This window comes from Pseudophryne corroboree, chromosome 7 (assembly GCF_028390025.1).
Source record: "Pseudophryne corroboree isolate aPseCor3 chromosome 7, aPseCor3.hap2, whole genome shotgun sequence".
Taxonomy (NCBI): Eukaryota; Metazoa; Chordata; class Amphibia; order Anura; family Myobatrachidae; genus Pseudophryne; species Pseudophryne corroboree.
In genome coordinates this window covers 319,788,506-319,811,392 of record NC_086450.1, presented here as the reverse complement: position 1 = coordinate 319,811,392, position 22,887 = coordinate 319,788,506, and the positions used below count along the sequence as shown (strand labels likewise).

The 22,887-nt window shown below is 47.5% G+C and overlaps 1 protein-coding gene across 1 annotated transcript in view; it reads left to right on the top strand.

Moving 5' to 3' along the window:
* The window catches only part of LOC134945174 (uncharacterized), a 532,944-nt gene that overhangs the window by 402,623 nt on the left and 107,434 nt on the right, over positions 1-22,887 (top strand). The window contains exons 46-49 of the mRNA XM_063934300.1: positions 10,663-10,824; positions 10,914-11,075; positions 13,323-13,491; positions 14,355-14,539. Coding sequence (XP_063790370.1) covers positions 10,663-10,824; positions 10,914-11,075; positions 13,323-13,491; positions 14,355-14,539 — 678 coding nt within the window. The remainder of the gene's footprint in view (positions 1-10,662; positions 10,825-10,913; positions 11,076-13,322; positions 13,492-14,354; positions 14,540-22,887) is intronic.

The window sequence follows — 22,887 nt, the reverse complement described above, 5'->3', positions numbered from 1 at the left end:
TACCTGCAGTGCTCCTATCACCGCTGCCTCCGCCAAGTACTGGCCACTGGGGTCCCGCTTTCTGTGGACGGCTGGTGGGGGAAGCTCCGATCTCCCTGTGTGTGGGTCTGCCGCGCGGCTTTGCGCTGCCGCCAGTCGTGTCTCTGAGGGGCAGATTTATTAAGCTCGGTGAAGTGGTAAAGTGGAAGGTGATAAAGGACCAGCCAATCAGATCCTTACTGCCATGTCACAAGCTGGGTTTGATAAATGACAGGAGCTGACTGGCTGGTCCTTTATCAACTTCCACTTTATCACTTCACCGAGATTAATAAATCTGCCCCTGACTCTTTACTCACGCCGTGGTGTTTTCACCTTACACCGCCACACTCCCTGTCTCTTCAGCTGCCGCTGATGTCAGCCGCGTCTCTGCCTCTCATCACGCTACCCACGGCGGCTCTCTTCTCCTCATACGCAGCAGGTCTTCCTGCTCTCCCTCACACCACACCAGTCTCCTCCTTCCTCCTCTTCCTTCTGAGCCAATCTGCACGGCTCCCAGCTTCCCGCTCTCTGGAAAAACGGCTGGGCTTTCCTGGGTCCCAGAGCCCCAGCCGTTGCCGGGCAAAAAGGTAAGGGAGTTAACCCTTACAGTGTCACTTTTAGATCCTCTTCAGCAGCATTTGTTGCAATTAAGGAGGGTGGGGAGAAACCAGTGTGCATTGGGGTACCCCAGACACCACATATATAACACACACACACACACACACACACACACACACACACACACACACACACACACACACACAGTCAGATCCCTCTATAAAACACACTAACTCCATGCACACATACAGACAGATCCCTCTATGTAACACACACTCTGTGCACACATACAGTACAGACAGGTCCCTCTATATAACACACGGGATCCGGTCTGAAGATCGACAGTGTCTAGGTCGACAATGTTTAGGTTGACCACTATAGGTCGACAGTCACTAGGTCGACATGGATGGAAGGTCGACAGGGTTTCTAGGTCGACATGTGCTAGGTCGACAGGTCTAAAGGTCGACATGAGTTTTTCACATTTTTTTATTTTTTTTTATTTTTTCATACTTAACGATCCACGTGGACTACGATTGTAACGGTAATCTGTGCCGAGCGAAGCGGTAGCGGAGCGAAGGCACCATGCCCGAAGCACGGCGAGCGAAGCGAGCCATGCGAGGGGACGCGGTGCACTAATTTGGGATCCTGGTCACTCTATGAAGAAAACGACACAAAAAAAAATTTCCTCATGTCGACCTTTAGACCTGTCGACCTAGCACATGTCGACCTAGAAACCCTGTCGACCTTCCATCCATCTCGACCTAGTGACTGTCGACCTATAGTGGTCGACCTAAACATTGTCGACCTAGATACTGTCGATAAAACGAACCACACCCATAACACACACACTCCCTACACACACATATATGATTTACTTTTATTAGTTTCCTTACACCTCTCACACCACACATTTTTGTACTGCTAGTAATATTATGTCACCCTTCTATACAGTACTTACCAAAGACTGTGTATACAATTTATTTGAAGGATTAGCTCTTATATCTGTACTGCACTTGTTTTATATTTTGCAATGTTTCTTTTATGGGTTTAGTAATTTGATCACTTATTACTAGTTGACTGCTTTCATTACCTTAATGTAATTTCACAAGAACCTTATATGGGGAAGTTTTGACGAATATCTGTGGTAATTCATAGGAAGTTGAGTTTTATTCTATAAAAAGATAATTTTCCTGCCAGAGAATACAATACATCCTGGTGATGCAATTACCTTGAGTAAAGATCAGGTAGATCTACTGGATTCAGTTCTGTAGTACAAAGTCTTTTATTTAATGCTAATAAAGGTGGGTACACACTGGGCGATATATCGGCCGTTCTATTGAACGGGCGATATATCGCGGATATGTCGGCCAGTGTGTACGGGCGATATGTCTGTGAACTCCGTCGTTCATAGACATATCGCGCAGCACAGCCGACGGCAAATATATCTACCGATATATTGGTGCATCGCTGTGTGTGTAAGGGCGACCACCCGGCCACCCGTACACATGCTGTGGCAGCCGGCGGTGATTGACAGCTGAACTGGGCAGGCGTGTGTACACCCCCGCCCAGTTCATGACGTCAGTCCCCGACGGATCGGGCAGTGTGTATACACAGCACACTGCCCAATCCGTCCATAGATATATCTGCAGATCAATTGATCTGCAGATATATCTATCAGTGTATACCCACCTTAAGGGCTGACCTAATATGTTCTGGATTGTTTCCAAACTCTTAAGGCCCATACACACTAGACGAGAAAGTAAAAGCTCTCGCTCAGAAGGGCCAATCTGAGTGAGATCTTTTACAATCTCGTCCAGTGTGTACACTCAATGGGCCTAATTCAGACCTGCAGCACAGCAGCCAATCAGGTTTGAACTGCGCATGCGCTGGCGCCGCAGTGCGCCGGCACATGCCAGACAGCTGATGGCCGTCTGAGCCCTGCGATCGCCTCTGCCTGATTGACAGGCAGAGGCGGTCGCTGGGCGGGAGGGGGCGGAGATACAAGTATTGTACAGGGACGTATACTGCTGAGAATCTCTGTTGCATATTTATGTTTATTGTTCTAGCCAGTGGCGTGCGGTGAGGTCAGTGGCTGGTGAGGCACTACAGCCATAATGTCCGCCAGATCCTGCCGATGACCCCTACCGCCGCCGAGCCAATGCCCACTACTGCCTCTGAGCCAATGTCTGCTGCCATAGCCAATGGCTTACAAACTTGCCTACCATCAACTGACCCAGCCCTCCGCCACTAATTTGCATCTCAGTCCGATGCCGCCAATGCCCGCTGCCTGCCTGCTCATCATACTTGTGATATATTGTACATTTTTATAGAAAAATAAATAAAAAATAGTGTTTGGGAAGGGAGTGGGAGGAGGACATGAATGCAATTTTGTTGTCCAGGGCTTCCATTAACTTAATGGAGAAGGGTCTGAATGGGTTAAAAAATGTAAAAAAAAAATGTGTGAGGTCCCCCCTCCTAAGCATAACCAGCCTCGGGCTCTTTGAGCCGGTCCTGGTTGTTTAAATACTGTGAAAAAATTGGACAGGGGTTCCCCGTATTTAGACAACCAGCTCCGGGCTCTTAGACCAGTCCTGGTTCCAAAAATACGGGGGACAAAAGATGTAGGGGTCCCCCGTATTTTTAAAACCAGCACCGGGCTCCACTAGCCAGGGACATAATGCCACAGCCGGGGGACAGATTTATGTAGGTCCCTGCGGCCGTGGCATTACCCCCCCAACTAGTCACCCCTGGCCGGGGTTCCCTGGAGGAGTGGGGACCCCTTAAATCAAGGGGTCTCCCCCCCTCCAGGCACCCAAGGGCTAGGGGTGAAGCCCGAGGCTGTCCCCAGCACCCCTGGGCGGTGGGTGCCGGGCTGATAGCCATAAGTGTGTAAAAAAAATAATATTGCTTTTTGTTGTGGAGCTACAAGGCCCAGCAAGCCTCCCTCGCTTGCTGGTACTTGGAGAACCTCAAGTACCAGCATGTGGGGAAATAACGGGCCCGCTGGTACCTGTAGTTCAACAACAACAAAAATACCCAAATAAAAACACAACACACACACCGTGAAAGTAAAAATTTATTAAAACACACTCACACATACTTACCTACATCCCACGCCGGTCACGTCCACTTGTCCAGTAGAATCCAATAGGTGGTTCCTGTAAAAATGAGAGAGAGATTACTTACCTACATCCCACGCCGGTCACGTCCACTTGTCCAGTAGAATCCAATGAATCCAATAGGGGTACCTGTAAAAATGAAAATTATAACTACAAACGAAGTAATCCACAGGAGGAGAGAGAGAGAGAGAGAGAGAGAAATTAATGAATGTTATGTACTCGCTGGTGCGGGAAGACGTTAGCACAGACAGGGGAGAGTGCTGCTGCCGGCTGGCCTGTAGCTTTGCCCCCAGTAGCTGTGCCCTTTGTGGCTGTGCCCCCTGTAGCTGTGCCCCTTGTAGTTGTGCCCCCAGTTGCTGTGCCCCTTGTAGCTGTGTCCCCAGTTGCTGTGCCCCCTGTAGCTGTGCCCCTTGTAGTTGTGCCCCCAGTTGCTGCTGCCGTCTGGCAGGATGGAGCAGGCGCCCCCAATAGTTATGAGCCCAGTAGCTGTGCCCCCCAGTAGTTGTGTTCCCTCTAGCTGTGCCCCCAGTAGCTTTCCCCACTGTTGCAGCGCCCCCTGTAGCAGTGCCCCGAGTAGTTGTGACTCCTGTAGTTGTGCCCCCAGTCGCTGTGGCCCTTGTAGCTGTGCCCCCTGTAGCTTTGCCCCCAGTAGCTGTGCCCCTTGTGGCTGTGCCCCCAGTAGTTGTGCCCCCTGTAGCTGTGCCCCCTGTAGCTGTGCCCCTTGTAGCAGTGCCCTGAGTAGTTGTGCCCCCTGTAGCTGTGCCCCCAGTAGCTGTGCCCCCTGTAGTTGTGCCCCCAGTAGCTGTGCCCCCAGTCGCTGTGCCCCCTGTAGCATTGCCCCCAGTAGTTGTGCCCCTTGTGGCTGTGCCCCCTGTAATTGTGCCCCTTGTAGCTGTGCCCCCAGTTGCTGTGCCCCCTGTAGCTGTGCCCCTTGTAGTTGTGCCCCAGTTGCTGTGCCCCTTGTAGCTGTGTCCCCAGTTGCTGTGCCCCCTGTAGCTGTGCCCCTTGTAGTTGTGCCCCCAGTTGCTGTGCCACCTGTAGCTGTGCCTCTTGTAGCAGTGCCCTGAATAGTTGTGCCCCCTGTAGCTGTGCCCCCTGTAGCTGTGCCCCCAGTAGCTGTGCCCCCAGTAGCTGTGCCCCCAGTCGCTGTGCCCCTGTAGCATTGCCCCCAGTAGTTGTGCCCCTTGTGGCTGTGCCCCCTGTAATTGTGCCCCTTGTAGCTGTGCCCCCAGTTGCTGTGCCCCCTGTAGCTGTGTCCCTTGTAGTTGTGCCCCCAGTTGCTGTGCCCCTTGTAGCTGTGTCCCCAGCAGTGCCCTGAATAGTTGTGCCCCCTGTAGCTGTGCCCCCAGTAGCTGTGCCCCCTGTAGCTTTGCCCCCAGTAGCTGTGCCCCTTGTAGCAGTGCCCTGAGTAGTTGTGCCCCCTGTAGCTGTGCCCCCAGTAGCTGTGCCCCCTGTAGTTGTGCCCCCAGTAGCTGTGCCCCCAGTCGCTGTGCCCCCTGTAGCATTGCCCCCAGTAGTTGTGCCCCTTGTGGCTGTGCCCCCTGTAATTGTGCCCCTTGTAGCTGTGCCCCCAGTTGCTGTGCCCCCTGTAGCTTTGCCCCTTGTAGTTGTGCCCCAGTTGCTGTGCCCCTTGTAGCTGTGTCCCCAGTTGCTGTGCCCCCTGTAGCTGTGCCCCTTGTAGTTGTGCCCCCAGTTGCTGTGCCACCTGTAGCTGTGCCTCTTGTAGCAGTGCCCTGAATAGTTGTGCCCCCTGTAGCTGTGCCACCAGTAGCTGTGCCCCCTGTAGCTGTGCCCCCTGTAGCTGTGCCCCCAGTCGCTGTGCCCCCAGTAGTTGTGCCCCCTGTAATTGTGCCCCTTGTAGCTGTGCCCCCAGTTGCTATGCCCCCTGTAGCTGTGCCCCTTGTAGTTGTGCCCCCAGTTGCTGTGCCCCTTGTAGCTGTGTCCCCAGTTGCTGTGCCACCTGTAGCTGCACCCCTTGTAGTTGTGCCACCTGTAGCTGTGCCTCTTGTAGTTGTGCCCCTGTAGTTGCGCCCCTTGTAGTTGTGCCCCTGTAGCTGCGCCCCTTGTAATTGTGCCCCTGTATCTGCGCCCCTTGTAGTTGTGCCCCCGTAGCTGCGCCCCTTGTAGTTGTGCCCCCGTAGCTGCGCCCCTTGTAGTTGTGCCCCCGTAGCTGCGCCCCTTGTAGTTGTGCCCCCGTATATGTGCCCCTGGTAGTTGCGCCCCCAGTTGCTGTGCCCCTTGTAGCTGTGTCCCCAGTTGCTGTGCCACCTGTAGCTGTGCCTCTTGTAGTTGTGCCCCTGTAGTTGCGCCCCTTGTAGTTGTCCCCCTGTAGCTGCACCCCTTGTAATTGTGCCCCTGTAGCTGCGCCCCTTGTAGTTGTGCCCCCGTAGCTGCGCCCCTTGTAGTTGTGCCCCCATAGCTGCGCCCCTTGTAGTTGTGCCCCCGTAGCTGCGCCCCTTGTAGTTGTGCCCCCGTAGCTGCGCCTCTGGTAGTTGTGCCCCCGTAGCTGCGCCCCTTGTAGTTGTGCCCCCGTAGATGTGCCCCTGGTAGTTGTGCCCCTTGTAGCTGTGTCCCCAGTTGCTGTGCCACCTGTAGCTGTGCCTCTTGTAGTTGTGCCCCTGTAGTTGCGCCCCTTGTAGTTGTCCCCCTGTAGCTGCACCCCTTGTAATTGTGCCCCTGTAGCTGCGCCCCTTGTAGTTGTGCCCCCGTAGCTGCGCCCCTTGTAGTTGTGCCCCCATAGCTGCGCCCCTTGTAGTTGTGCCCCCGTAGCTGCGCCCCTTGTAGTTGTGCCCCCGTAGCTGCGCCTCTGGTAGTTGTGCCCCCGTAGCTGCGCCCCTTGTAGTTGTGCCCCCGTAGATGTGCCCCTGGTAGTTGTGCCCCTTGTAGCTGTGTCCCCAGTTGCTGTGCCACCTGTAGCTGTGCCTCTTGTAGTTGTGCCCCTGTAGTTGCGCCCCTTGTAGTTGTCCCCCTGTAGCTGTGCCCCTTGCAATTGTGCTCCTGTAGCTGCGCCCCTTGTAGTTGTGCCCCCGTAGCTGCACCCCTTGTAGTTGTGCCCCCGTAGTTGCGCCCCTTGTAGTTGTGCCCCTGTAGCTGTGCCCCTTGCAATTGTGCTCCTGTAGCTGCGCCCCTTGTAGTTGTGCCCCCGTAGCTGCACCCCTTGTAGTTGTGCCCCCGTAGCTGCGCCCCTTGTAGTTGTGCCCCCGTAGCTGCGCCCCTGGTAGTTGTGCCCCCGTAGCTGCGCCCCTGGTAGTTGTGCCCCCGTAGCTGCGCCCCTGGTAGTTGTGCCCCCGTAGCTGCACCCCTGGTAGTTGTGCCCCCGTAGCTGCGCCCCTGGTAGTTGTGCCCCCGTAGCTGCGCCCCTGGTAGTTGTGCCCCCGTAGCTGCGCCTCAAACACACACATATATATAAAAAAAAAAAACATACTTACCGCTCCTGCAGTGCCGTCCTCCGGCTCCGGCCGCCGGCTCGTCTCTGCTGTACTATGGGAGAGACGTCATGACTCATGACATCTCTCCCACTGTAGCGCCGCTCAGACAATTATGACCCCTGTTGTCAGTCAGCGGCGCCGGCTGCAGCGGGCGCCCACACAGCCCACGGCGCCTGCTGCAGCCGGGAAGGGGGCTCGCTAGTGATTGGACAGCGGATCCAGCACTGGATCCACTGGGCCAATCACATCTGGGGCAGTGACAGGGGCGTGCATTCGTCGGGGCTGAATGCATGCCCCTGTCATTGCGGCACCAGTATAGGTGCCGCTTCCCTGTACTTTCTCAATGGGCTTTCACAACCCATTGCAGCGCCCCGCCCCCTGCCCGCCCCCCGCTGCCCGGACTTTAATGTTAGGTGCGGGAGGCACCTCTCCCGCTGCCTCCCAGCCCAACATTTTCACGGGGGGGAGAGATTATTAAAATAATAAAAGAAGATATTTATCACAGACTCTGTTATAAATATCTTCTTTTTATTATTTTAATGATTATGACAGGGGAGGCACTGCCTCCCCTGCCTCCCCTGACTGCACGTCCCTGGTTCTAGCACATATGTAGAGGAGCGCCACACATCATTTTCACCTAATTTTTGTTCAATATTGCATTTCTTTTGGAGGTGTGGGAGATGCCCCCCCTGTGTGAATTTGATTAAGGCTGCACCTATCCTATGCGCACCAGATAGTAGCCAGTTTTTCTCTTTTGCGGTGGCGTTTGACCGCCCAATTTAGGGGCACGGTCCAGGCAACGTAGGCATTTCAGGACTGTGCGGGGAGGCGGGCTGCGGCGGCTGCGTGATGTCACACACAGCCGCTGCAACCGGGACAGTGATGAGTAGCTCCCTGCCAGTGCGCAGGAGCTGTGCTGGTAGGGAGCTACTCTTCACGTACAAAAGCATCACCGCCGTGCGATGCTTTTGTACTTGTGCTGCAGGGTAGGGCCTGACATGCGGGGCGGAACATGTACAGACGAGGGAGGTCATCATTAATGACAGCCAGGCTGCATCAATATCGGTGTCGGCGGGGACTGTGTAGTGTGTATGGGGCTTTAGAAGCATGTTGTGTGTCTAGCGCTAGCTCATGCAACATCTTTGTGAATGTGTCTAATGGTGCCCATACACTTGTGAGATAATCGGTGCTAACCTTTGATTTCGACCGCATCTGTGAGAGAAATCGAAGGATTGTATGCACATTTTAGGTACCTTTCAACGCGATGCGCGGGGACGCCGGTCGAATCTCACGTCTTAAGATAGTATGTGCTGCACTTAATATTTATCGAATCGCAGTGCGATCGCATGTGTTAAAAACACATGCTATATATCGCACTGCGATGGGAACCCGCCGGGAGCGGCTAGAGGCCGCTTCCACTCGGCGGTGACATACCCATCACGTAATTACCGTGCGGTCTATCGCATGATCGCATGGTAATCACTTTGGCAGTTCAGGTGCGATTTCATCGCACCTGAACTGCCGGTGCGATGCCCCGCGATGTCGCATCGCAGAAGTGTATGGGCACTATAATGCTGGGTACACACTGGCAGATATATTGGCCAATCAGTTGTTCGGCCAATATATCTTTTGCTGATCTGCAGGTGTGTACAAGCTATATGCCTGTGAAAGACGTCTTTCACAGATATATTGCATCTACTGTGCAACACAGCAGATGGCCAATATGTCTCCAGGTATTTTGGTGCATTGTGTGTATTAACAACCCTCATCTGCATATATGGCTGCAGACAGATTGAACAGCAGATATATCTTTAAAATATATTGGCGCATCTTTCTGTGTGTATGAACAACCACCATCGGCAAATATATCTGCAGATTGATTGAACTGCAGATATATCTACCAGTGTGTACCCAGCTTAAGACAACATGGACCAGTTCATGCAATGCTTTTACATACATGTGAAGTACAGTAAACTTTAGAACAGCTCTCTGCTGCAGTATATATTACCGTATAAAAAGCATTCAAAACTGGCCATAGACTGCACAATACTGCAGCCGACATGGATCAGGGGAAGAGCAGTGCCCCGATAATCAGAGTTGTTGCATACACTGCATAATGTATGTTGGCAATCTCCATTCACTGCCTGGATTCAGTGGTATTGCAGTCAGGAGAATCAGACAGATTTAACAACTAAACCAAATGATCCAGACCGTTTTCCAGCCATTTTCATCCTGTGATTTTTCTTCTTCAGATTCAGACACTGGACGATAGTACAGAACAGTTGTTTAATCGGTTGATCTTATGGTTCAGTGTATGGCTAGCTTAAGAATTCAATGTTCCTTTAATAGAATGCTATATAGCTGTTATTTTCCCACTTACACTTAAGTCAGTACTCATCTTTGCCACTAGCCATGGCAAAAGCAACTCGTTTGCAGCAACTAACGTACTCACAGGTGTGGATTGCATGGGTGCATAGAGGCTGCCGTGTCTAGTCACAGTGACGAGTATGCATATGTGGCCTATTCGAGTGATAGATGAGCGGGGACAGATCTATATGTGTACTTCAACATTACAACCGAAAAGACAAAGAGCTGCCTTATAGTACATGTGGAAAAAGATAAAACTCTCTATCCTACAGTGTTGCTTGCCTAGTCTTGACCCATCAGTGAAACACTTATTTATTTTTTTATTACCAGTTAATTATATAGAGTAAACATTCTGCAGCACTTTACAGAGACTATTTGGCCATTCACATCAGTCCCTACGCCAGTGGAGCTTACGATCTATTGTCCTGATATACAAAATGGTAGTTGCTGAAATCAATTTATAAACCCATCTCAGGTGCGTGTAAGGGAGGGGTTAATCTAGATTGGATAAAAATAGTAATGTAATGTCTCAATGGACCTTACATCCTGCAACCATTATGGATACGCTCTTGTAGCAAATACAGGATGCAGCAGACATGCTGTTTTCTGGTTGTTTTGGCTCACCTAACAGTAAACCATGTTATTTAAGCAAATTAAATGTGTAATATATTACAGGTTGAGTATCCCTTATCCAAAATGCTTGGGACCAGAGGTATTTTGGATATCTGATTTTTCCTTATTTTGGAATAATTGTATACCAGAATGAGATATCATGGCGATGGGACCGAAGTCTAAGTACAGAATGCATTTATGTTTCATATACACCTTATACACACAGCCTGAAGGTCATTTAATACAATATTTTTAATAACTTTCTGTATTAAAAAAAGTTTGTGTACATTGAGCCATCAGAAAACAAAAGTTTTCCCTACAGTATTTCACTCTCACTCAAAAAATTCCGTATTTCGGAATATTACGTATTTCGTAATATTTGGATATGGGATCCTCAACCTGTATATTAACCTTTGCATTAACAGAGCTATTCCCAGCATGCTTTGCTAGTAAACAGCTACTTGTCTAAACTTATAACTTATGGTTTATAAGTATTTCTTACAATAAAACCTATTATTGCTCATGTGACATTATTCCTGTATTGAACTATTATGTTACAGAGGGACAGCACACCAAATCCCAGCAGTCTCCAGCTAGAAGCCACATTTGAAAACATCTTTGTAGTGGGCTGTAGGAAACAACATTTTTTGACTAAAATAGACACCAATTACATGGACACCCTGAACCACATACTGAAGCTGGAAGTCTGTGATCTTCCACATGTAAGTCTAAACATTTTTCAATGCTGCAATTCCACAAAGATCTTATTATTGTTTCATTGAACAAAAAAATAATTGCATCTTATTTTTAGCCTATTGTGTTCTCTGGAAGCCATCATCTTGGCAAGGAGGAATTATTACACTCCAAGATAAGTTTCAGCATCTCTCCATATGAAAACCATGACACTATATATGCTTTGATCTTGAATGTATATGGAGAAAAGCAAGATCAGAATTATTCACTCAACTTAAAGGTAAGTACACAAGCTTATTACCAGGTACAGTAAACATTTTGCTTTCATTTCATAAATATAACCTATAGGATAAAGTAGGGATGGCCATCGGTGTGTTCGCCATTGATGGTTGCCATTGATGGTGAAACTGAGTGGTCATCGATGGTCACCAAATATGCTATGGGAGACCATTGATGGTTTCACCCATCGGTGGTCATCCCTATTATTTCTGTGAATGACCCGTGGTCCAATCACAGCTCAGGGGTGTGGCTTCACGGGTGTCAGGAGTGGAGCTATGCTCTGAGTCCCGGCACCTTGGAGAAAAAAAAATATTTTTTTATTCAGTGCCATGGATGGAGGGAAACTATCTGGTTCTCTCCCATCGATGGCAAAAGCATTCAATATCGGCCATAAACCATCGATGATTAGGAATCATCAATGGTCAATGGCCATCCCTAGGATAAAGTGAAATACTGTACAATCTGTAGGCAGCAGAAAACTCTCTTAGGAGTTATATAATTCTTAGGAGATATTTCTGAAGCACATAGGCAAGAGATAGTGTTCTGTGTACAGGTGATGTCACTGTGTACATTTGCTCATGCCTTACAATCCATAATTGACTGAGGGAGTGATGACAGCTGTTCTCAGGTGCAGGGAGAGGCTGACCGATGGCCATTGTAGTTACTAGACGTGATAATTGCAGAGCCTCTCCTGCATTTGTGAGCTGGCAGACATTTAGTACTGATCCACCTAACCAAACCATCATGTAACATACTGTAGGCAATGCCCCCATTTAACTGTGACCATGCCAATAAACTATCCCCTTCTACCTACTGAAACTGAAAAATAGAATTGTTGGGGCTATGAGGTCCTTGGGGTGGCCAAAAAACATTAAAGTTATCATAGTTGCAATTACATTTTGTTTTTAGAGAAATTGAACGTCGGCTTTTTTTCATACCTTTACTTCTCTTTTAGTCAACCTTTATATTTTGTTTAAATGATGTTAAGATTAGATGATTTCTAACCTCAGAGCTGCCATCAGAAATTGTGGGGCCCAGGACTGACAAAATATGCAGGGGCACCCTTGCCCAGGATGAAGGTCAGGGCAAAAGGAAAAGGAAAAGGGCTTGTGAAGGGCACAGGGGAAAGGTGGGTGGTGGGGACACAGGGAAAAGGTGGGTGCTGGGGAATAAATGTTAGAATTCGGTGGGGGGCAGATATAAGGTCTAATAAAGAGATGCAAAGGCCAGACACAAAGAAAAATAGAAAAAAAAGTGAAACATCATGGAGATATTCGCACAGATGACTGATGGGGCAGGGGGCATGGAGACATACACACTGGTGACTGAAGGGGCAAAGCATGGAGACATACACACTTCTGATGAATGAGGGGTGACATAGAGACATACACTCTGCTGGTGAATGGGGGGGAGGGGGCATGGAGACATACACACTGCTGGTGAATGGGGGGGCATGGAGACGTACACTCTACTGGTGTGGGGGGGGGGGGGGTGGGGTGGGCCTCAAGGGGACATGGAGACAAGGTGACTTAGCAGTCCCCCCTGATGCAGTGTCACACTTGGCTCACCTGCTAGGACTTCGCGGATCGGCAGTCAATCAGGCGACACTGTGGCTGCACCTGATTGGATGCTGGTCCTGGAGCTACACTTGGCTTGCCACGATTCAAATTTTAAATGCTGCTGATGCTGTCTCTACATCGCTGCCTGATTGCAGCTGGCAGCGCCAATCTACACTGCTGCCATCTTGGCCACCTGCCTGTCCAGGCCTGGGACGTCAGTCCTGATGGCGGCCCCGATGAGTGCAAATGAGAAATATGTAGCTGACCATACAGATGTGCCCATATGCACCTATCCTCGTATTGCGCCAAATAGCCCCATTTGGTATGCCATGGAATTTGTGACTTACATGCACCAAGCAACATTTGGTGCAAACAGTTTAAAAGGGCAAACTAGATGGGCCAAGTGGTTCTTATTTGCCATCAAATTCTATGTTTCTATGATAGAAGCATGAGGGCACATATGTAGTATTCTGCATACAAAGCCGCCATCGGTGGGGGACTGTCGGGACTGCACTTCCTGGGCCCTACAATTTCTGATGGCAGCCCTGGCACTCATTGAATCTTTGTATACTGCATTTAGGGCAGAATTTAATTTTATGACTAAAAGTAAGGAGCTTAACAAACACAGCATCACACTTGTTCTTGGTTTCCAAGGTGATAACTATTACATTAATATTTATATCTTGTAGATGAAAGCATCAGATGACGTTCATCTATGGATTACGGGAAAATATGTTTGGTCTCCTGACATCAAACAAATTCTCCTGGAGGGGAGGTTTGATGACAATGACATGTGGACCCTGAGTGCTTCCAGTGCACAGAGGTGTTTGCAGCTTAACCTTGGACAACATGTGCAAGGTATAGTAATTCAGTACTGAATTGAACAAAAATTATTGACATGTATATATTTAAAAATGATTTTCAGGTATAATACTGTTAGCAATGAGTGTCAGTGTGTCCTTCTTTTGCTCAGAAAGTAAAGTTTCATGGTGGTCATTCTGAGTTGTTCGCTCGTTGCCGATTTTCTCTATATTGCGATTAGTCGCTTACTGCGCATGCGCAAGGTTCGCAGAGCGCATGCGCTTAGTTATTTTACTCAAAAGTTAGGTATTTTACTCACGGCATAACGAGGATTTTTCATCGTTCTGGTGATCGGAGTGTGATTGACAGGAAGTGGGTGTTTCTGGGCGGAAACTGGCCGTTTTATGGGAGTGTGCGAAAAAACGCTGGCGTTTCTGGGAAAAATGCGGGAGTGTCTGAAGAAACGGGGGAGTGACTGGGCGAACGCTGGGTGTGTTTGTGACGTCAAACCAGGAACGAAACTGACTGAACTGATCGCAATGGCTGAGTAAGTCTGGAGCTACTCAGAAACTGCTAAGAAATTTCTATTCGCAAATCTGCTAATCTTTCGTTCGCAATTCTGCTAAGCTAAGATACACTCCCAGAGGGCGGCGGCCTAGTGTGTGCAATGCTGCTAAAAGCAGCTAGCAAGCGAACAACTCGGAATGACCACCCATATACATACATGAAAAAAAAGAGAAATAAAACTACACAATAATATAGTGTAGGATTTTCTAAATAACTTTGAGCCTACCAAATGTGAAAACATAATGTGATGTCAGTCCTCTTGTTGTACCAAGGACTGCCTGCTCCATCAGGTTGAAGAGTTTAAAGGTTTTGTGACATCCTGCATGGAACATTCTGTTTGTTTTGTTTCTTAGGAAGTTCTGCGGAAAAGGCAGTGGTGCTGAATGCCTGCATGGACCCCAACTATTTGGCTTCAGTGGATACTTATGTGAATGTTAATCGTACACTAGAAAGATTGGGACATTTCATTCTTTCTACAGCAAACCAGAGCCTAAGCTTATCTTATCAAGGATGTGGAGAAAACATTGCCAAAGCTGAGGTGAGGTGTTATATTGTTTTCAGCGGTTACTGGGGCATGCACTGGGATTTTTACATCTGATAAATATTTATAAGTATGAAAATAGTTATCAATCATCACGCAATAAGGAAAGGCAAGCTCTAAATCTCCAAAGGTTGTAATACCATAACTCGCATGCAGAATAAACCTACAGTATATAATAAACAGGACCATAGCGCTGTGACCAGGAAAAATCTCAGTGTCCGGAGTATCCTAAGTATATGTTGCCCAGCTCTGCGGCTGCCCTCCAGACTGCCAAATACAGGTGCCACCAAAGCAGCAACAGTGCCGCCCGCTATGCCATGCACCATGGGCAGTGGCACTGCTTGCACATTCCTAGTTACTGCCCTGGTTATTCAAGTGTTTATTTTTTACTAGCCACACTTAAGCATAGTACTTCCAGCTGCAGGCTCTTCTTCATTTATACCTTGCATGGGCAATTGCACTTAAAGCAGCAGTTCACATACACGATTTTGTTTTCTTTAACCACAGGACTTGCATGGTCACATCATTTGCGACCACATCGGCAGTGCATTATTTGATCAGCAACCAGTCAGATACAGTGTGGGTGGCTGCAGGAAGAGAATCCATTGCCTCTGCTTCCCTGCACCCTCCCTCAGTGTCTGCCGTGCTGCTGATCACTGCAGATTGGTCAGCACAGCAAGACCCCCTCATCAGCCGCTGGGGAAATGTAAATTAACTCAGCCCCCATACCCCCATTGTATACCTGGTGGCTGCTCAGAAGAGCAGCCGCTGACAAAAATCAACGTTGCGATGTTCCTGGTGTTCCAATGGGACGAGCCAATGTTCCGATGTTTGAGGGGGAGAAAAAACTATTTCTCTAACGTCCTAGTGGATGCTGGGGACTCCGAAAGGACCATGGGGAATAGCGGCTCCGCAGGAGACTGGGCACAAAAGTAAAAGCTTTAGGACTACCTGGTGTGCACTGGCTCCTCCCCCATGACCCTCCTCCAAGCCCCAGTTAGAATTTTGTGCCCGAACGAGAAGGGTGCAGTCTAGGTGGCTCTCCTGAGCTGCTTAGAAAAAAGTTTAGTTTTAGGTTTTTTATTTTCAGTGAGACCTGCTGGCAACAGGCTCACTGCACCGAGGGACTAAGGGGAGAAGAAGCGAACTCACCTGCGTGCAGAGTGGATTGGGCTTCTTAGGCTACTGGACATTAGCTCCAGAGGGACGATCACAGGCCCAGCCATGGATGGGTCCCAGAGCCGCGCCGCCGTCCCCCTTACAGAGCCAGAAGACTGAAGAGGTCCGGAAAATCGGCGGCAGAAGACGTCCTGTCTTCAATAAGGTAGCGCACAGCACCGCAGCTGTGCGCCATTGCTCTCAGCACACTTCACACTCCGGTCACTGAGGGTGCAGGGCGCTGGGGAAGGGCGCCCTGAGACGCAATAAAAACACCTTTTTTGGCAAAAAATACATCACATATAGCTCCTGGGCTATATGGATGCATTTAACCCCTGCCAATTTTTCCATAAAAAAGCGGGAGAAAGGCCGCCGAGAAGGGGGCGGAGCCTATCTCCTCAGCACACTGGCGCCATTTTTTCCTCACAGCTCCGTTGGAGGAAGGCTCCCTGACTCTCCCCTGCAGTCCTGAACTACAGAAACAGGGTAAAACAAGAGAGGGGGGGCACTAATTTGGCAGATAAATATATATTGCAGCTATATCAGGGAAAAACACTTATATAAGGTTATCCCTATATATATATATATATATAGCGCTCTGGTGTGTGCTGGCAAACTCTCCCTCTGTCTCCCCAAAGGGCTAGTGGGGTCCTGTCCTCTGTCAGAGCATTCCCTGTGTGTGTGCTGTGTGTCGGTACGTTGTGTCGACATGTATGAGGAGGAAAATGGTGTGGAGGCGGAGCAATTGCCTGTGTTAGTGATGTCACCCCCTAGGGAGTCGACACCTGACTGGATGGTCTTATGGAAAGAATTACGTGATAGTGTCAGCACTTTACAAAAGACTGTTGACGACATGAGACAGCCGGCAAATCAGTTAATACCTGTACAGGCGTCTCAAACACCGTCAGGGGCTCTAAAACGCCCGTTACCTCAGGTCGATACAGACACTGACACGGACACTGACTCCAGTGTCGACGGTGAGGAAACAAACGTATTTTCCAGTAGGGCCACACGTTACATGATCACGGCAATGAAGGAGGTTTTGAACATTTCTGATACTACAAGTACCACAAAAAAGGGTATTATGTGGGGTGTGAAAAAACTACCCGTAGTTTTTCCTGAATCAGATGAATTAAATGAAGTGTGTGATGAAGCGTGGGTTTCCCCCGATAAAAAACTGCTAATTTCTAAAAAATTATTGGCATTATACCCTTTCCCGCCAGAGGTTAGGGCACGTTGGGAAACACCCCCTAGGGTAGATAAGGCGCTCACACGCTTATCAAAACAAGTGGCGTTACCGTCTCCTGATACGGCCGCCCTCAAGGAACCAGCTGATAGGAAGCTGGAAAATATCCTAAAAAGTATATACACACATACTGGTATTATACTGCGACCAGCAATCGCCTCAGCCTGGATGTGCAGTGCTGGGGTGGCTTGGTCGGATTCCCTGACTGAAAATATTGATATTTTGAGGAAAGGACAAAACGTCTGAAGGATAATGCACAGGTGTTTTTACAAAAATTTACATAAGTAATTGTAGTTAACCAACCAATAGATGAAATGTAATGAGGGCTAAGAAAAAGAGAAGCCCTAGTCAAATTGAAACTGGGTTGGAGGTGCGCCACTAAGCTGAGTATGCAGTGTTTTTCTAAACGTTATTAGTGTAAACCACTAGTGGGTTTCTCACTAAAAGAAGGCTTAGTGTGTGGCGCACTCTTTTGAAATATAAATACAGTGTTAAGACATAACTTTTATTTAATCTTTTAAGATAAATCTCTGTAGCCAGGCAAAACAAGTCATCTGATAGCCTGAGAGTGCGAAGTAATAAGGTATTATATTAACCCCAAATTTTAAAATACTATAATAATAGTAATTCTACAATGAGATTAAAGTGAATGAAATATTGAAATACATATATTATTAATAAATTAAAAATACAGATTTTATAACCAAGCTGTGTGAATATTTATTCAGAAATTATAAATGCTACTAGGCTATTAATTAGGAGAGTTATTAACCCATGCGGCTCATTAAATTAATAGTCCTTTATTATTTCTAGGACCCAGACTGCTGCAAGGCAAAATTTGTACCTAAAAGGAAAATGTGAAAGTATTGTAACATAACGCCATCCTTTACACCAGTCTACTGTTCAAGACTGTGTAAATAGTGCAGATGTAAATTGATACAAAGTTATGTCCACCAACTTGCAACAATTATATGGCTGACATAACAACAGATACTAGAGAACAGATAATAAATGAACTGTCTCTTGTAAAAATATTAATGAGAACTGTGAGGGAAAAAAGGGGGGGTCAGGTTATAAACAAAATAATTGATACTCCTGATGATAAATACAGTCTCACAAATGATCATTAATTTATCAAATATAAATAGACACAATCAGATGTTAGATGCTAGTCTCGGTCCATCAAATAGACAAATTGATCGTGTATATAGAAAGGTACAACCGTATGATTAGACTCATTTGTCCATATCTCAGAATCTCCACATTTACAACAGCTTTTATCATTTATATGGTAGTAAATGGTATTAATAGGTTGCTATACCAAGGAACTGGTTATTAATATTGCAGCCTATTATTCAAAATCCCATATAACACTGTATGTTATTGAAATATTCAGGAAGTGCATCAGATAGGGAGAAACAGATATAAACAGGAGCCCTTGGTGTGTGGAAACGGATACCCTTTCTACTGTTGCCCCATATACCACAGTGGGCAGTGGTGGGTGCAATGAGAGCGGGGAAGAGCCGTCCACCAAGGACTGAAAGGACAGAGTAGTGCGAGCTGCTTCTGCTGTCCACGTTCTATGTTCCCCCTCCCCTGTTGCATATGAGCATTGCAGGGGGGGCCGCAAACAAGAGAACAGTGGATGAGAGGGCTGCTCTGAGTACCTTTCTGATGTCCCGTGTGGTGTGTATGTGTCAAAACGAGGAGGATTCCCCGTTAATCCTGTGGAGCCACTGCCACGGTGAAGCACCTGGTCGAATCAATCGCAGCCGTAATTATAACCAAACACTGGGTCTGCACCTGGAGCGGGTAGTGATCTTCGTAGTGACAGGGAGCCAAGTCGGCAAACCTCCGTCTTAGCAATACACAGCCGAATCTCACTAATATTCCGTGCTGAGTATAATTGCCGGTCAGCTAGAGAGCCGCTATCCAAATAGGGCGCCGGGAGTATAACATACCGGGCTGGGTATTATTACCCTAAAACATTTAAAATTCCAATGTGGAAATAGCTGGTCAATGACACGGCATGTGTCATAAATAAACAAAGACATTCACATGTAATCCACCCTCATGAGAGGAACAGATGCAATGGCTGATTACCGGTTCCTGGTGAACTGATGTGCGTCAGTTCTAAAGCGCATTTAGACCTTGGTGGTCTCACCCAGCTGCAGCAAGGGGATCTCCCGGTCTCAGTCTCGTCCAGGCGTCGGTTCAGTCCCAAAGTATCGGTATCAACATGTGGAGGAAGAGAGGCAAGGTACCCACGCGTTCCGACCCGCCTCGGGTCTTTCTCAAGGTCTACTGCCAAAAGTAGAATGCCTCACTTGCTCCGAGTCCCCCGGTTTTATCCCCACCCTCCGGATCCCATTGGTCCCAGCACAGCTGATCCCTATACATTGAATTACCTACATGTCCATGATCGTTGTGTGCTAAGACCATTTCCGCCTTTGTGCATCACGTTGCTATAGGGACTCCAATCGGCTGGTTCTTGTGTTTGTCACGTGACTATGACCACGTACGTGTCCGTTCTCGTCATTACGTGCTTACGTATATTAGTTGTTCCTACGGCTTTCGGCCGTTGTTATGACGACCTGAGTCTCGTTCTGCTCAATGCAGATAGATGTTACGTTGACACTGTGTATTCGCCGAGGAGGTCACGTGACCGTGGCTGTCGTCATTGTTCAGTCCCTCTTAGCAATTACGGGTATCGTGGGAATCCTCTTGGAGTCATAAGAGGAAATTACTCGGTACTTTCCACATTTATGTCTATTTCTGGACATCAGATCAGCATAAGTCATATCTAATGAAGGAGTACAGAATTATTACTATATGGCAAACTTTTGCAGGGTAATAATGCAATTTAACTTAGACTAATTGACAGACCCTCCACCATTTGTAGGATAAGAATTAGAATTATTTCTTTGAAAAGAAAGGAAGATATATTATTCAAAGAAGGACATTTTCAAGGGGGAGTGTCTCAAAACCAATGCCAATTATGGAGTTCGACTTGGCATTGTAATCTATCTGGTATTGCAAAGTACCGACATAACATTGATAGGGGAGTTTTAATGCTCCACATCCACCAGTGCAAGGGGAAACCTTTTGCAATAGTGGAGTTGGAGCCCCGTCCTACTATAGATTTATTTAAGAAGATAAATCTAATCCCAATATGCATTAAATATGGAAAAAAAGGGGGGGGGGTGCAGGAAACTAGAGGAACCATTTTATTTCAAAGTCCAAATTCAATTCCCCTGGCTGAAGGGTGCCTAGGTCGTAGATCATCTTCATTTCGGTTTTTGCTAATTGTTGGGCTAGATCCCGCCGTCGCCAATGTCCCTTCACCCATTTTAGACCTACAAATCTTTTTATTGCCCCGGTGGAGCAATCATGATGTTTTCTAAAGTGGTCCGAGAGGGCATGCGTCTCTAGCCCCCTTTTGATGTTTCTTAAATGCTCCCCCCATCGTACTTTCAACACTCTAGAGGTCCTTCCTATATAAAATAGGTTGCAGTCACACTCTATTGCATATATGGCATTCTTCGTGTTGCAGGTAATGAAGTCTTTGATCTCAGATTTCTTCCCATTAATAGAGACTTCATTTGTTTTACTTTGATCTTTTACTTCCCTACATGCAACACAGTTCATACATCGATGGAATCCTTTAGTTCTGATTCCTGATCGCATCGTTGGTGGTAATGCGCTGCGTACAAGACTATTACCCAAGTTGGGTGCTTTTCTATATACGCATTTGGCTCTCTGTGGGAGTTGTGACCCCAATATCGGGTCCTTCTGTAGGATCCCCCAATGTTTCTTAAGGATTTTTTCGATGGGGGGAGCATTTAAGAAACATCAAAAGGTGGATGTGGAGCATTAAAACTCCCCTATCAATGTTATGTCGGTACTTTGCAATACCAGATAGATTACAATGCCAAGTCGAACTCCATAATTGGCATTGGTTTTGAGACACTCCCCCTTGAAAATGTCCTTCTTTGAATAATATATCTTCCTTTCTTTTCAAAGAAATAATTCTAATTCTTATCCTACAAATGGTGGAGGGTCTGTCAATTAGTCTAAGTTAAATTGCATTATTACCCTGCAAAAGTTTGCCATATAGTAATAATTCTGTACTCCTTCATTAGATATGACTTATGCTGATCTGATGTCCAGAAATAGACATAAATGTGGAAAGTACCGAGTAATTTCCTCTTATGACTCCAAGAGGATTCCCACGATACCCGTAATTGCTAAGAGGGACTGAACAATGACGACAGCCACGGTCACGTGACCTCCTCGGCGAATACACAGTGTCAACGTAACATCTATCTGCATTGAGCAGAACGAGACTCAGGTCGTCATAACAACGGCCGAAAGCCGTAGGAACAACTAATATACGTAAGCACGTAATGACGAGAACGGACACGTACGTGGTCATAGTCACGTGACAAACACAAGAACCAGCCGATTGGAGTCCCTATAGCAACGTGATGCACAAAGGCGGAAATGGTCTTAGCACACAACGATCATGGACATGTAGGTAATTCAATGTATAGGGATCAGCTGTGCTGGGACCAATGGGATCCGGAGGGTGGGGATAAAACCGGGGGACTCGGAGCAAGTGAGGCATTCTACTTTTGGCAGTAGACCTTGAGAAAGACCCGAGGCGGGTCGGAACGCGTGGGTACCTTGCCTCTCTTCCTCCACATGTTGATACCGATACTTTGGGACTGAACCGACGCCTGGACGAGACTGAGACCGGGAGATCCCCTTGCTGCAGCTGGGTGAGACCACCAAGGTCTAAATGCGCTTTAGAACTGACGCACATCAGTTCACCAGGAACCGGTAATCAGCCATTGCATCTGTTCCTCTCATGAGGGTGGATTACATGTGAATGTCTTTGTTTATTTATGACACATGCCGTGTCATTGACCAGCTATTTCCACATTGGAATTTTAAATGTTTTAGAATGATGTGTTAAAATAAAAACCTTTGTTTTTTAACGGTAATACACTATCATTTACTTTTCTCTCTCTCCTTCCGGTATACAATTCATATGAATATTCCTCAATAAGAGAAGTTACCGGGAAGTAAGAGGTGGATGACCCCGTTCTAAACGGGGCAGGCGCTGGTGAAGTAGTATCTTTTCTCTTTCTTCCACTATTTGCTTTTGGGGTTGGAAAAGCCCCTTTAAGATACTGCACTGACTAGCTGCCTATGCGCACCGTTGGGTACTATTTCAAAATTTTTTCTGGGTATTATTACCCGTCTTTTGGAGAGCCACTACCCCAGTGAAGCGCCGTGAGTGTAGCGTGCCGGGCTGGGTATAATTACCCGTCTGTTAGAAAGCCGCCTCCGTCTTAGCAGGGAGCCGTAAGCAATACACACCCGAGTCTCACTATTATAACGTGTCGGGCTGAGTGTAATTGCCGGTCAGTTAGAGAGCCGCTATCCAAGTAGAGTGCCGGGAATGTAGCATACCTGGCTGGGTATAATTACCCTTCTTTTGGAGAGCCACTACCCCAGTGGAGCGCCGTGAGTGTAGCGTGCCGGGCTGGGTATAATTACCCGTCTGTTAGAAAGCCGCTGCCTTAGTAGAACACCGGGTCAGGGTTAATCTCTGCACCCCTGTGTGTGGTCTCCGTCTTTGCAGGGAACCGACAGGTTTGTTTCCCTGCAGCGAGCCTGTACAGGAGATGGGCGCCGGGTCGGGTATAATTCCCGAACCTCCGTAGGAAGTACACGCCCACGTCCCGCTGTATAATTTCTGAATAAATATTCACACAGCTTGGTTATAAAATCTGTATTTTTAATTTATTAATAATATATGTATTTCAATATTTCATTTACTTTAATCTCATTGTAGAATTACTATTATTATAGTATTTTAAAATTTGGGGTTAATATAATACCTTATTACTTCGCACTCTCAGGCTATCAGATG